This window comes from Ustilaginoidea virens, chromosome 2, assembly GCF_000687475.1.
Source record: "Ustilaginoidea virens chromosome 2, complete sequence".
Taxonomy (NCBI): Eukaryota; Fungi; Ascomycota; class Sordariomycetes; order Hypocreales; family Clavicipitaceae; genus Ustilaginoidea; species Ustilaginoidea virens.
The window spans coordinates 3,286,773-3,301,215 of NC_057317.1; the positions used below are offsets into that span (position 1 = coordinate 3,286,773).

General features: G+C 55.7%; 5 protein-coding genes across 5 annotated transcripts; 1 reads left to right on the top strand and 4 right to left on the bottom strand.

The window, feature by feature from the left end:
* Positions 1-1,855: 1,855 nt before the first annotated feature.
* Positions 1,856-4,281, bottom strand: UV8b_02663 (uncharacterized protein; the record flags this gene model as incomplete). The annotated part of the gene is made up of 2 exons (XM_043140161.1): positions 1,856-2,094; positions 2,226-4,281. 2 exons carry the CDS (start codon positions 4,279-4,281, stop codon positions 1,856-1,858), a joined length of 2,295 nt encoding a protein of 764 aa, XP_042996095.1.
* Positions 4,282-7,505: 3,224 nt separating this feature from the next.
* UV8b_02664 (uncharacterized protein) lies at positions 7,506-7,856 on the bottom strand (the record flags this gene model as incomplete). The annotated part of the gene is made up of 1 exon (XM_043140162.1): positions 7,506-7,856. One exon carries the CDS (start codon positions 7,854-7,856, stop codon positions 7,506-7,508), a length of 351 nt encoding a protein of 116 aa, XP_042996096.1.
* Positions 7,857-8,803: 947 nt separating this feature from the next.
* UV8b_02665 (uncharacterized protein) lies at positions 8,804-10,009 on the top strand (the record flags this gene model as incomplete). Its single annotated transcript, XM_043140163.1, has 1 exon — positions 8,804-10,009. One exon carries the CDS (start codon positions 8,804-8,806, stop codon positions 10,007-10,009), a length of 1,206 nt encoding a protein of 401 aa, XP_042996097.1.
* Positions 10,010-10,957: 948 nt separating this feature from the next.
* Positions 10,958-12,562, bottom strand: UV8b_02666 (uncharacterized protein; the record flags this gene model as incomplete). Its single annotated transcript, XM_043140164.1, has 1 exon — positions 10,958-12,562. One exon carries the CDS (start codon positions 12,560-12,562, stop codon positions 10,958-10,960), a length of 1,605 nt encoding a protein of 534 aa, XP_042996098.1.
* A 259-nt stretch (positions 12,563-12,821) lies between these two features.
* On the bottom strand, positions 12,822-13,876 carry UV8b_02667 (uncharacterized protein; the record flags this gene model as incomplete). The annotated part of the gene is made up of 2 exons (XM_043140165.1): positions 12,822-13,192; positions 13,489-13,876. 2 exons carry the CDS (start codon positions 13,874-13,876, stop codon positions 12,822-12,824), a joined length of 759 nt encoding a protein of 252 aa, XP_042996099.1.
* Between the last annotated feature and the right edge of the window lie 567 nt (positions 13,877-14,443).

A 14,443-nucleotide genomic window follows, 5' to 3' on the forward strand; every position in this document is an offset into this window, starting at 1 on the left:
CAACGGCACCAACAACGGCACCAACAACAGCACCAACAACATCACCAACAGCATGTCGCTTTCAGACACACCGAATGCAGCTCGGCTCCTCGGAGCCACACAGCTACATGTAGTGTGCTGTGCTGTGTGTGCTCTCTGGCCTCGCGGCTCCTCCGCTGCCTCTCCCTTCCCCCACCGCCGTCCGGACAGCCAAGCCAGCCTTGGGCATGTCGTCGGGCTCCATGGCCTGCCACGGCAGCCATAGCCAGCCAACGCCGGCACCAACGGCCAGGCCAGGCCAGGTTGGTTGGTTAAACCTAACCTAACCCGTCCACGGACTAGTTACATGGCGCAAAGTTAGTAAATCCCTTCTCCCTACCAGCCCTGCGGTTGCTTCCTTCCCCGTAGGCAAGGTACGTAGTAGGTACCGGTACGTGCAAGCTACCGAGTCCCCGACATGGCCGGTGGTGCCCCGCAAACCGTGCTGTACTTGTACCGTCCGGCAGACAGACCCAGACCCAGACCCAGACCCAGGCCCAGGCCCAGACCCCTGGGGTACAGCGCTCAAGAGTCTATTTTGGGACTGGGATTCGGATTGGGATTCTGCAGATCAACAGTCTCAAGCCTTAGGTACCCCCCCCCCCACATGTAGACTCCTACGGAGTACACTCTGGTAGCAACCAGTCTGGGAGGGAGACGACGACGACCTTTGCATATTGCGCCTCAAACGTGTAGAACCCCGTCATCAATAAGCTGATTTCGACGCGTGGGTGGCAGACTGCATGCAGCGCAGCGCAGCACGCTACTCCCAAGTAGGTATACAGATCCTCGCTCAAACAAGCAGCTATTACAGTATTCATCGTCAAGAACAAAACGCGACACAAGACCAAAATGAACCCCAAAATACAAAAAGTAGTGCTGACGACGACAAAGTTGTTGTATATAAATGAAAATGAAATGAAATAAAATAAAATAAAATAACAAAATAACAAAATAAAAAATAAAAAAAAAAGAAAGAGAAAGAGGGAGGAAAGAGAAGAACAGAACAGATGCAAAGTAGTGCTGACGTCGACAACTCGGACCATGCGCGGCGTCTTGGGCTTCGTGACCTCGAGTGCGCAAAAGTCTGGTTGCTCGCCTTTCCTTGCATGCATACCTACCTACCTAAACCTTACCCAGCCTCACTCGTCTCGCTTCTCTGACCGGCAAAGTCGCTTGGGCTAATTAATCCTAAACAATGTCCCCCGGCTTGAAATCAGAAAATGAACAAAATGAACAAGTAGCGAGATAGATAGATGGCAGAGAGCACAAAGCAGAAAGCAGGAAGCGTCATCACGGGAGTCGCGCTTGCTCGCTCTGGTCCTTGATCTTGTCCAACAATCTGTTGCTGCCGCCAACTCCCCCTTCTTGTTTTGTCTACCACTCGAACGGGGGAGGGGGGGGGGGGGAAACAAAAATTCAAAAAGTCTCGAGGCCGCCGTCAATGCTGATTATGATGCTGCATTTGTGCCATCCATGCAAACGCTGTTGTTGGAGCAGCAACTGTGAGAGAAGACAAAAAAGAAAGGGAGGGGAAAAAACACACACAAAAAAGAAAAGAGAGAGAGAGAGAGAGAGAGAGAGAGAGAGAGAGAGAGAGAGACAGACAGACAGGCAGAGAGGAAACTGTTCCCCCCATGTACGGCCCATCCCAGTTGTCGCCAAAAGAAACATCGTCGTCCTTTCCCCACATCCAGCTTGCTCGAATGGGAAATCAGACCGAAACAAGGTTTGCCATGAGACATCCCCCCTCTCGACGTTTCCTTCATCTTGGTACAGCCGAGCGACCTCATTTCGTCGGCTTCTGCCCACGCCGTGATGCAAAGGTAGCCGGGCTTTACATGACAACACAATCCTTGTCGTCCTTGCCTCCCTTCTTGCCACGAGGCGGTCCAACCTCCATTGGCGTCCCCTCTCCGCTGACAGCAGCCTGGATGGCGGCAATGCGTTGCTTGGCTCGCTCGTCGCCAGCATCGGCAGCTCTGACGTACCAAACGTTGGCTTCGAGCATGTCGCGTCTGCAACCGATGCCCATTTCGGTAAAGTAACCCACGGCATATTGGGCCTTGACGTTCCCTGCAAACAGAGAGATAAAGAACAAGAAAGAAGCATGGTCAGCATGGCCTTTTTTTCCCTTCCGAGATTTGTGCGTGCCTTTTTGCTCCCACCAGTTTGCAGCTCGCTTGGTTGCCCTCGCTTCCACTCACCTAGTTCGGCAGAACGCCTCGCCCACTCATACGCCTCTTCCTCGTCCTTTTCCAGGATGGGGGGCGCTCCAACCATGTACCAGGCGCAGAGCCCCATCATGGCAGCCGCGTGGCCGCGTTCGGCTGCACCAGTGTAGAAATGGACACTCAGGGCCGGGTCGCGGGGGCAGTTCAATCGACCTTGTTCGTACGCATCGCCCATCCGGTAACTAGCCTCCGGGTGGCCCAGATCTGCCGCCTGGGTAAACAATTCGGCCGCATAGCTCGCATCAGCAAATATGTCGTCGCCATATCCTGTCTCGTACAGGCAGCCAAGCTGGTACGGGGCGGCGTTGTACTGCGAGTCGGCGGCCTCGGAAGCCAGTTTCATCCACTTGATGCCTTCCCTGTATCGCTTCTCGCCGAGGTCGCCCGAAAGACAAGCCTTGCCCAGGCGCGTCATGGCACCTGGGTGCCGCTTGGCCGCAGCACTCCGAAGATATTGGACAGCCCTCGCAGGATCCTTACGCGGGCCCCATCCGAACTCGTAGCACAGCGCGGTCCGGTAAGCAGACTCGGCGTGCCCATGCTTGGCTGCGAGTACAAACAGCGGGAAGGCGGCGTTGTAGTCTTCTTTGCCTTTGCTGAACAGTCCAGATGCGTAGCCGTCTGCGAGGTAGTACTGGGCAAAAGGGTATCCAGCGTTGGCCAGCCGCTGGAGAATCTGCCGAGCCTCTCGGACGAGCTCGTAAGGGCTGGCCACGGATCCCTCCACAACAGGACTCTCGAGATCTCGCAAGGGTTGCGGTGCTTGCTTCTTGGTTGCTTTCGGATCCGACACATCCAGGCCTTGTTCCTGGGCTGTGGAAATTAAAAATACCGCAAAGGAATACTGTATAGAGAAATCCGTCGTCTTTCTAACGTTCTGCCGATACATTTCCAGCGTCTTTTGGGTGCTCAGAAGCGACGCATTGTTTCCCACCACGGTCCTGAGGTTGGAGTTGTCCAAGGACAGTGGCGCTGGGGCTTGTTGAGGATAGGGGAGGTTGAGCAGCTCGGCGTACGAAGACGACCTGGCATCGGGAGATTTTCGAGACTGCACCGATGGGGCCCGCATGTGAGAGTTACCGGGCCCAAGGATCGGTGACCGACCTCGGGAACTGTAATCTGAGAGGGTGGAATAAGAGGACTTTGGGCGGATGAGAGACGTTCTTTGAAGAAAGGCGGAATTGGGAGAAAGGTGACGTCTGATGCTCGCGCCACTCTCCAAGAAATCCGACGAGGTTGAGCGTGGAACTTGGCCAGCAGCACCACTGGCGACGGCGGGCGGATACTCATGCTGCTGATGGTGATACTGGAACAGCGGGACTGGCATGTTCTTGAACGAGCTGCCCTCGGTCAAGGAACTTTCCGAAAACTCGCCGTTTGACAGGCAGTCCGAGGGGTCGTTGGCGCCATACACAGAGCTTGCGCTGGTGGCAGCTGAGGACTGCGCCGAGGGCTGTCGTTGCGAAGTGCTCACCGTGTTATCCGACTCCCGCCTCGTTCGAGCGACACCCCGACCTGGCGGCCGGTCGTGCGAAGCCACCGTGGTCATCATCGGTTCCATGTAGTGCTGTTGGTCCGTTCTCGATATGACGGGGAGGTTGGGGTCCAGCGACCCACGGCTAAACTCGACCGCCAGCGCATCGACGTCTGAAGGGACTGATGCAACTGTTGTTGGCGGCAGCTTTGGCAGCGGAGATTCGAGGTCCCGACTTTGCTCGACCGTTGCATTGAATTCATACGCATACGTGCTTGCTGGATCGCCAAACTGCTCTGCGTGAGGCGTCGTGTGCTCAACGTTGGCGTTTGACGGCTGCGGCCAACTTTTGCCCTGAAGGTTAACCCGCCTGGGGGAAACTGGTGCGTCAGATAGGTGTGCGCTGACTGCTTCAAGCGAAGGGGAGTCCAGAGGCTCTCTGGATATGTGTCCGCCTGTTGTCGACGCCGACGGGAAGCCACGCAGGGACATGGGATCACGATTGTCGACATTGGGAGACGGCGACAGAGGCGGAGAAGTACTCGCCGCGGCCATGGTTCTGTAATTCGGACTGCTAACAAAATGGCTATCGCTGTGCTACCAATTCTTCGAAACAAAAGGCCGTTATTGCTGTTATGCAAAATTCCAGAAGGGTAGGAAGTTCAGGGATGAATATCGTAAATTTCGCAACGCTTGGGTTCTGGTATGTTGATTGACTCGAGGGCAACGGGAGTTGGCTCGTCGCTCGACATCCAACAAGGGTGGGAAGGGGGGGGCTGCTTGTAACACTGCAGCCAAGCTAAAGAACCGAACCCGGGGGGGGGGGGGGGAGGGGGGGGGGTAATAAAAATGGATCCAAGCGGGATATGGATGGCCTCGTCAACTCGGATTCAATGGATTCGATGAGTCTAGGAAGTATCAGGCGAGCGAGAGCCAGAGAGTGTGGGGAGGACGACAGGCAAAAATGCAAATACAAATACGGAGCAAAGAACGAATAACGAGTGTAGAGAGAGAAGAGTCTGGAAAGGGCCCCGGGGGGAAAAAAAAAAAAAAGAAAAGAAAAAAGAAAAGAAAAGAAAAGAAAAGGTTGCATGTGTCCATACTTGCCAACGAAGGCCACAGCCACAGGGCCCCCTGATTATTCTTGGGGAGGGTACGAGGCAGGAGCGGTTCGGTTCACTGAGGGTTGATCACGCCACGGCGGAAGTATATTGGCTGGCAGCTGGCACCCTGACACCCTTGACTTGCCAGGCGTCTTTCTTTCCGAAGAGGCGGGGAGGGGCCAGCCAACCACAACCCAGCTTGTACCATGGACGCCGAGTGGCCAGCGCGTGTGGAGTAGTCTGCGAACCGCTAGTTCCAAGGTGGCAGACGGCCAAGAGCGAAAGGCGCCAGCAGGACGTAGTAAGCGCGGTAACTCCGTCTACAGGCAATGTGTCTACCAGGTACCTAGGTGCAAGTACCTACCTACCTTAGGCTAGGTTAGGTAGTTGGATCCTAAATTTCCAGCGAAATCGAACTTGGAGCGCAAGGCGCAAGTCGCAAGTTGCGGGCAGAGTGAGCGAGGGCAATGCAGACAAGAGGCTGAACCCAGGAGGCTGAACCCAGGGCCTGAACCCAGGGGCTGAACGCAGAGCAAGCCAGCCGCAGCCAGCCAGCCGCAGCCAGCCAGCCAGCCAATCAGGTCAGCCAGCCAGTCAGCCCGAGCCAAGGTCAGGTCTGGTTCTTCAACTGCACGACGGGGGGTCCCTTTGGCCGAATGACGACGTGCCCTTGACTTGACGGGATGGGTCTTTTTTCTGTTTTTGTTTTTTTTCCGTCGTGCATGAATTATGCAGGCGTCTGCTCCGTACTAAAATTCCCTAACCTTTGCCCCAGATTTACAACCCTTGCCAGTCGCCGGTTTGACTACCAGGCAGTACCCGGCTAGGAGGTAGTTTGACAGGCTGGGTGAGAGAACCTCGGGGGAGCCCATTTGAGATTAGCAATACTGGGGCGGCGGCCCTTGTTACTAAGCTCCGAGACATGGGGGCCCCGAGTAGTACGTTTCGGCCATGTGGTTGAAGTTGAGAATATATAATCTGCCATGAATGAAATATCATAAACACACATGCATTATCAATGCGAGACTCTTTTTACTCGGTTGATCTAGCTGCTCGGTTTTTTTTTGGGGGGGGGTTTTTTTTTTTTTTGGCAAGTCGTGGCGGACTTATCGAGAACCAGGAGGTAGGAGGTACCTTAGCTACCTCCTTACCCGGTACGTACCTCTACTTCCCTCGGCGTTTTTTTTTTATCATTTTTTTTTTCAGCCCGCTTTGCTTTATCTGCTCCGAGTCTGGTTCCGTACCAAGTCCATCTTTCTGTTGAGAATAGACAGGTAATAGGCGGGGAATAACCCGCAGTTATTCTCTCCGTGTTGCAGATCTCTGCGGATTAGTAACCAGTTCAAAGCGCGAAACAAGGTCCTGCGTTACTACATGTACTGTTCCCAAGGCACCCAACGGAGTACAGTTGGGGGCAGAAAAGCCCCAGTGCCGTGCTAGCCCACCTGCAGTTGTTGACCTTGCTCTAGTCGCTAGGCTAAACATTATTGTAGGTCGCGGTTCTCCGCTCTTGGTATGCAGTACGTATGCGTGCTGCGGAGTATGCACCCATGATGGAGCTCTTCTTGACGATGAACATCTTTTCAATTGCTGACTTGGGTACCTGGCCAGGTTTGCCAGACTCCTCCAAATTGCTTTCCAGGAATATTTATGTAGCCCCTACTCCGTACAGAGCACGCACTTTGTCAGTCCTTTTTTGGAATGACGTTGCAGCACCTACCTTGGGTACGTGCATAACCAGGGATCCTAGACTTGTGATCAAGTACCTAATTGGGAAAGCTGGTATGGAACCGCTTCTATAACGGGCGCTTGGCATTCGGAGTACGAGAACTCAACTTTGCATAAGGTACCTGTACCTAAGACAGTGCTCGCATATGATTGGATAAGCCGCATTGGCACGTGCACGTGGCCGGAAAGTAGAAGGAATCACGTCAAATGCTTACGTCCGCACTCGCTGCTTTGTAAGGAGTTGAGACCCTGCAGATTGGTTCATGGGTTGCCAAGGAACTACTGCGTGAATGGTACATGCCTTGGCTTTTAGTCATTCCTAGTAGGAAGCAACCTTTGGGTGCCGGGCCAATGCTGGAATGCTGGCTGGAATGCTCAAATGTCCATGTCGTCATAGTTACAGCGGAGAGATGCTATTTTAGGAGGCACCTACCTGGTACTCGTGCGGAGTGCGGAGTACGCAGTCCGTGTACTATACCCTTCGTTTCGCTGTATGCTCAAAACTTTCCCATGGTTCTATCCAACCGTCGAGGGCGGGTAATACTAGGTCGCCAGACACCGCAAGAAATCAGTCGAGACGGGTTTATTCTGGCATCATTTACTTGAAGCCTCATAAGACGCAGTTGTGCATCCGCAGACATAGCCACGGCAGGAGCCAGCTAGGCTTTGCCCGGTTGTTACTTGTGGCGGGGGTGATGCCAGGCGCCTTCTCGTTTGGGCAGTCGGCCAACCAACTTGGCCTGTTTGCCATGTACAACAACCGCCAGCGCCACCTACCCTAGGTGCCAGGCACGTCGTGCATGCACCTACAGACCATCAGTCTGGTGCGCCACACCACCACCAGACCACCAGACCCAACCCAACGGAGGCGCTCTAAGAAGGGGGGGGGGCGGTGCCTAGACTGCGCCACGTAGATCATGCATGATGCTGGAAAAACAGCCTCGCTCGTCATTTTTTTGCCCAGGGCTCAAAAGAAAGACTGTGGGCAAGTCGTGATGAAAGACGGACCGCAAGAATCCACTCAGGACTCGCGCCCTCGAGAATTGTTGCGGGTTTTTTTTTTTTTTTTTTTTGGCCTCCCGAAAATCCAACGTGGCCAAAGTGGAAGTCTCCTCCAAACGGCGCGGTGAGCGGGTGTAAGGGGACTTTTCGCGGCGTCGACGAAATGAAACCATGACTCAGAACCTGAGCTGGCGCGGCGAAGCACTCATTTGGGAAGCTCGAGTCGAGGGGGGCCAGGACCAGGACCAGGACCAGGATCAGGACCAGGATCAGGATCAGGACCAGGACCAGGACCATCGGACGATAGAGTTGGGCGTCGGGGGCGTGACTTTTTGACTTTAACTTTTGACCTTATTCTCGGGGAAGCTGGTAAGTGCGGGAAAATGGGGGAAATGCAACGAGTTAAGATGCAAAGGCCGCGTTTGGTGGCGCAAGACTACTTGCAGAACCCCCAACCGCTCGCGGTGCCTTGATTGGCCGATGGATCTGGAGCCGTGACGCGACAACCACCTGGCTGGCTGGCTGGCTGCCCGCCAACTGCCCGCCAACTGCCATGCCCAACTAACTGCCAGCCAACCCTCCCTCCTCCTCCTCCCCATCATCACCATCATCATCATCATCATCATCATCATCATCATCCCCACGAGGCCGCGAGTTTCGACCTGGGGACGCGCGGCCGTGATTCTTTGCGCAGGCCTTTTCCTTCCGTGCTGTGGCAAATCGCTACAGCCTTGCTCCGTATCGCGCCGTGAATGAATGAATGAAAAAAAAAAATTAAAAATGAAAAATTCGTCATCCCTTTTGTGCGCCCCAGGTGCCATTGCAACGGGATGCCGTCAAGCCGCGTGGCTTGTCCCGGCTTACCAATCTGCTTCGCAACCTGCTTCGCAACCCCTCCTGCCACCTAGAGCCGGTTCGGGACGCGTGTCGAATCAGCTGCCTGGCCGGTTGTGCTCGTGTCTGTCTGGTGGTTGCCACGGCCTTGACTTGATGCAAACGCATGTTAACAGCCCATGTGCCCAAGTTGTCGAGTATATCTATAAAAAGAAGCAAGCCGGCGCCCGTCTCCTGATGCGCCCCCCCGGGCCCAGCATTTACGGTTCTGATATTCCCATCTCTCTAGGGGGGGCATCCTGTACTCCTCTTTCCTAGCGCAAGGTAAACTCCAGTAATCAAATAAACGAAGAAGAAAGGAGAAGAAAGGAGAAATACCTGTTCAGCTGCATCAGTCAGTCCGTTTTACAATGGCGGCGCCGCATAGCCGCAGTCAGGATCAACAGTCCTCCACCTCTCCAAACTTGTGGGAGTTTGTCTCCAACGCCGGTGACCCGGGTGCTTTCCTGGGCCACGGTGTAGACCACCAGAGATCGCCCCCATTCCCCAACTTCACCGGGGGATTCCCCTTTGCCGGTGGCTCCTTTTCCCATCGTGGACCACCTCATCCGCCCCATCACCACCCCCGTCAGCATCACCACCCCCATCACCACCCCCGTCAGCATCACCACCCCCATCACCATCACCACCCCCGTCACCATCATCACCATCATCACCATCCCCATCACCACCCAGACGGCAGGGGCCCGCCTCACCCTCGCCCTGATCCCCCCCTCAATCCCTGGACCCCGGACCCCGACTGCAGCGAATGGTCCATCTGCGGACGACACCACGACCAACAAGCGCACCAGCACGGCGGACCGGAAACGCGTCGCGGACCCCCCCACTGCCCAGACAGCTCCGACGACGAAGCCAGCCCGTCAGGCGACAAGACGGCCGACGAAAACGCAACAGAAGCGTCTCCCGACACCGCGGCCGCCGACCCAGCCACCCCCGAGGACGGGCAATATCCTCCTCCTCCTCCGCCCCCCCCGCCGTACGGTCGCGAGTGCGGTCGCCGCGGCAATGGTCGCTTCGGGGGCCGACGCGGACGCCACGCCGGCATGCGTCACCGAGGACCTCACTGCCCGCGCGGCAGCCAAGCGTTCGACTTTGCCGGCATGATGCATGGGCTCGTGGACCACCCCTTCTTCCAAGCCCTGCGTGACCAGGCCGAGCGCCACCGGGGCGCCACCCCGGCCGAGGACGTCGACTTGTTCGCCCCCCCCGTGGACGTCTTCGACCTGGAACAGGCTTTCGTGCTGCACGTCGCCCTCCCTGGCGCCAGGAAGGAAGACGTAGGCGTCAGCTGGAATCCCCACACCGGCGCGCTGACCGTCTCCGGAGCGGTCCACCGCCTCGGAGACGAGCACGCCATCCAGAGAATGGTGTCTGCCGAGAGGAGGGTAGGCCTGTTCCGGCGCAGCGTCAGGCTGCCTCCCCCGGGACCAGCGGCCGACAAGGAAGACGTCGATGGCTTCTCCATCACCGCCAAGCTGGAGGACGGCCTGCTTGTGGTGACGGTCCCCAAGATGGAGAAGGAGTGGACCGAGGTCCGCAAGGTCGACGTCGAGTAACGAGTGGCCATGTAGAGCCTGTATGCTGCGTGGGTTCGAAATGGGTGGTGTGCGTTTTCCCCTTTGGGCTTGCGTTTGGAATTTGAAACGGGGCAAGCTGGTAAGGTTAGCTGGTGCTGCAGTGTCGCTCTCGTTTACCCGTACTATGTATGACTGCCTGACATCGGTTCGCGTATACTCGGACAAAACATGTACAAAAAGAGAAAAAAAAAAGAAAATGAAGTAAACTGGCAAATTCCTGTATTGTAGTCAGGCTATGCAATACGCACATGTTAAATGAAAATCGCCAGACAGGACACAGTTATCCAGTAATCGGGTGCAACGGGTTCAACGGGTTCTGCGGGTTCAGCGGAATCGCGACCAAAGGCCGCTCTCTATTGTCGCGCCTCATCCTATGCTATGGGGTATATGCTAGTAGAATAATTAAGTTATACGAGAAAGATGCATGCCAGGTAATGCTACGCGGTGTGTATAATATAAAAATAAAGACCCCCGTTCTTGCCTGCTCCGTCTTGGTTCACGGATAGCCTGCCGCCAAGAAATATAGACAAAGAGAAATGAAGCTTCGCAAAAAGTGTCGAATGCGTTGGGATGCTGCGGGCTGTTGCGAGAAATAAAGGATGCCGTGGTCAAACATGCCGATTCCCACCTCACGCTTCACCAAAGAACACAGGGGCGGACAAGAAACAGCAACATAGGGGGTCGGGTCATACATAAAAGTTACAAAGAGAATAAAATACAAGAAAAAGAAAAAAAAAAAAGAAAAAAAACGAGAAAACAAACGAAGGAAGAGGTTTAGAAAAAAAATAAAAAAAAAGGAGGGGGAACCAGAAACGGCCAAGAATAAACTCCGGGTATGTCGACGTGATTCGTAAAGGCCATACGGCAGCGCAGGGCAGGGCAGGGCAGTGCTTGGGTACCGGCTGCCGAGTAATGCTTACGCAACACTCAAGGCGTCGCCAGTTCGCTGGCAATCTCCTCTCGGACGTGCTTGCACCACTTGAGAATGGCATCTTCAAACTCTTGCCATGCACCAGGGCCGTGGTCGTACACAACGCCGAGGACGTCGACCTTGAGCATCACCTCGAACCGGAGCTCGGCGGCCTTGACCCAGTAGCGGAGGTTGTCGGCACACCGGTAGGGCTTCAGCGTGTCGGTGTGAAAGGTCGGGATGGCCCCGAAACGTCTCCTGGATTTCTTGACGGCCGCGTTGTGCAGCTGCACGAGGCGCAGGCCGTTTTGGAGGCTCCGAAGAAACGGCGTCGGGCACTCGGGCGCCTCGGAGAGAGGTGTCCAGACGGGCAGGGGTTCCGCCGCGTCTGGATCCATTGAGGCGAGAAAGGCCATTTCCCGCTCATACTCCCGGCCAGACCAGTCCCCCGCAAGCCAGGCCCAGCTCTCGCGCTCGGCCCGCTCGGCCATCTCAATCTCGTGTTCCCTCGCGAGTACGGCAAAGACGCTCTCGACCCAGGAGACCATGGTTGCGACTTCTTCGTCCTTCATGCCGCCCATGAAGTTTCTCGTGGCCATTTGCTTCAAAACTTCCATCACGGCCAGGAGATCGGCTCGGATCTGCTTCTCAGACTTGATCGAGTCCAAGCGATCCGGCAGCTCGTGGGCTGTGTAGTACACCTTGGCTGCTCGTATGGCGAGGGTCACCACGTCGAGCATGTGCATGCCATGCAGCTCGTACCAACCCTGAGTGTTCTCCTCGGGCATGTTTGGCAGCTGCGGGGTGTCGACGGACTCTTGGAACGAGCCAGTCTTGCGGGCAGCGACTTCATCCAACGCCTTCATCATGTCATGTAGCGCGGCCTCCAAGTCGGCCTTCAACTCTTCCATCTTGGGAGGCTTGGGAATGGGTTTCTCTTTCTGATGATATGTGCTCACGGTAGGAGGAAGCATTCCCGGATCGGATTCGGCGAAGCTGTCCTCGAAATAGTCTTCATCTTCCATGATTTGCGTCGGTGACGCAACCATGGGATTCGTTTCCAGCACAAGGCCACCCGAGTCCCCGCTGCCGTCCATGGAAACGACAAAAGACGAATCCTTATCCGAGCCGTCAACGTCGGCGGGAGAGCCGCTGGTGCCCTCTAAAAGCGACATATCCAGAGTAGCCCGCTGGATCGGCCGCTTGCGCGCTAGCTGACCGCCTTTGCCGTCCAAAAGGCCAGTCCTGGCAAAGTAATACTGCAAATGAGCGATGCTTCCCAAGCTCATGACGCTCTCTCTTGACCTGGCGCTAGCGGCGAAATCCGTTGCCTGGGGTCGTACATATCCTCTACGTCGACCCTTGCTGTCTACACTCCGGCTCGAGTGGCGGGAAGCGTCTGAGATGTCCGACTGTCGGGATGATCGATAGGACCCGGAAGATTGGCGGCAAGACTGGCTTCCGAGGGAGTCTCGAGAGCTCGTGTCGATGCCCGAGCCTTGTGACATGGAGGAGGCGGTTGAGACGCAGCGGGACAGCTGAGGGCAAGCTCCGATGGCCAGGGAGGGACAGGCATCTGGAGATGCGGGTCGGTGTAGTTGATGCTCGTTTACCGCAGCCATGCCGGGAATTCAGATCCCGTCGGTTACCGTGGCGCGGCGCGGGAGGGGGAGTATCTGGCGATTTTTTTCTCCCTTTTTTGCCCTTTTTTTTTTTTTTCCGGACAGGGTTGACAGTAGCAAAGCTTGATGGGATTAGTTGCTGCTGAAGCCGTCTTTTGAGGCCTTGGGCGGCGCCTTGGTTTGCTGGAGAAGGTTGTGTGACGGGCGGAAGAAGAAGAAGAAGAAGAAGAAGAAGAAGAAGAAGAAGAAGCCAAAGGTGTCAATGCAGTATGTAGTGGTGCACGAACCTCCTGAAGCTCAAGATGCAGCTCGACCAAGCGGCGCAAAGCGCTCCAAGGGACGGTCGGTACGGGTTGCTCTGAACAATGTCGGATAGGCGGATGAAGTAGAGGCTACGGCTGCGGCTGCGGCCTACACCGACACCGTGAAAGGAAGCAGTGGTGTCGAGAGCGCGATCCAAGGCTGAGAGATGGAAATGGCGGGAGACGGGAAGGAAGGCCAGAGCGGACGATGGAAGATCAGGAGTTTGGCCGCCTGGGATCCTGGGGAAAAGAGCCAGGGTAGTAGTTATGGGCCTGGTTGGCGGATGAATAGGGCGGAGGGTGCGGTTGAGTGCCAAAAAGCCTCGGGCTGAATGGAAATTGCGTTCAGACATTCTCTTCTTGATGATTGTCAATAGGAGGAGGTGGGTGCTAGCTACTAAGGTAGCGTAGCCCCCTGGGCGTTATTATGACCACACGGGAAAGACTTTGTTCCGGATGAGCTAGCGGGCACTGTGGTAGCGGATAAGTCCAGGAACCTGGGTGAGCCTGAGGGAGGACGGGAGAGATATGTACCGGACCTACTTTGGGGCCGAGTACTGAGCACCTACCAGGTACCTCGAATCCTAGTGGGCCGTTTCTACGACGCCAAGTGCCCCTCTTTACCACCCGGCACCTGGCATGTTCCAGACGGATTGTCGGGATTGTCGGGATTGTCGGGATTGTCGAGATTGTCAGGATTGTCAGGATTGTCGGGGTTGTCAGGATTGTCAGGATTGTCAGGATTGTCAGGATTGTCGTCGGGGGGGGAGGAGGCGGACGGTTGGCTGCTCTCCCCGCAGCTTTCCCAGAATCCGGTTCCAGCCTTCCAATCCGAATAGCAAGCAAGTCGTCGACAGCTGTGGCCTTGGACCGGCTTTGCCATCACTCCCAGCTCGTCAATCAATCCAGGGGACGGCAGAAGGCGAAGTGGGCGATGCCGAACATTGCAGGCACATGATTGGCCCGGCCCGCTTTTGGGGAGCCAAGCTTGCGTTCCTCCCGTTGCCACCATGGCGACGGCGACAGGGCCACTGCCGCGACAACCACCAGTCGAAGTCGGAGTGACGGTTTTAAAAAAAAAAAAAAAAAAAAAAACCCCTCGGGCAGACTTTTAACTTCTCGGAAGTGATTGGCGGCAACGGCGCAGCACGTAGGGGGCCTTGCCTGCTTGGCATGCTTGGAACCCGTCAAATCGCTGACGAGGTGGGCAGCAGTGGGACGTGGGCAGAAGTGCATGCATGCATGCATCGCCTAGGTGAAATTGATTGCATACCTGCACTGCAGCATGCGGGGCTGGCTGGAATGCTTGTGCACGGGCCTGCGCACCGACACACGCACCCTGCACACAAAGCACAAAGCACAAGCATAAAGCATAAAGCACAAAGCACAAAGCATAAAAGCATAAAAGCACAAGGTACATGCAAACGTTGTCTACGAGTCATGACAGCCGGTCGAGCGTCATGTCGACAGAGTCATGCACGTGCCGGTGTCCTATGCAGAAGGAATCCGCGGGTACCCGTTCGATTCGTAGGTGTATTTCTAGTTGATGTGCTGAATGCTAAACGAATACCCGTTTTCA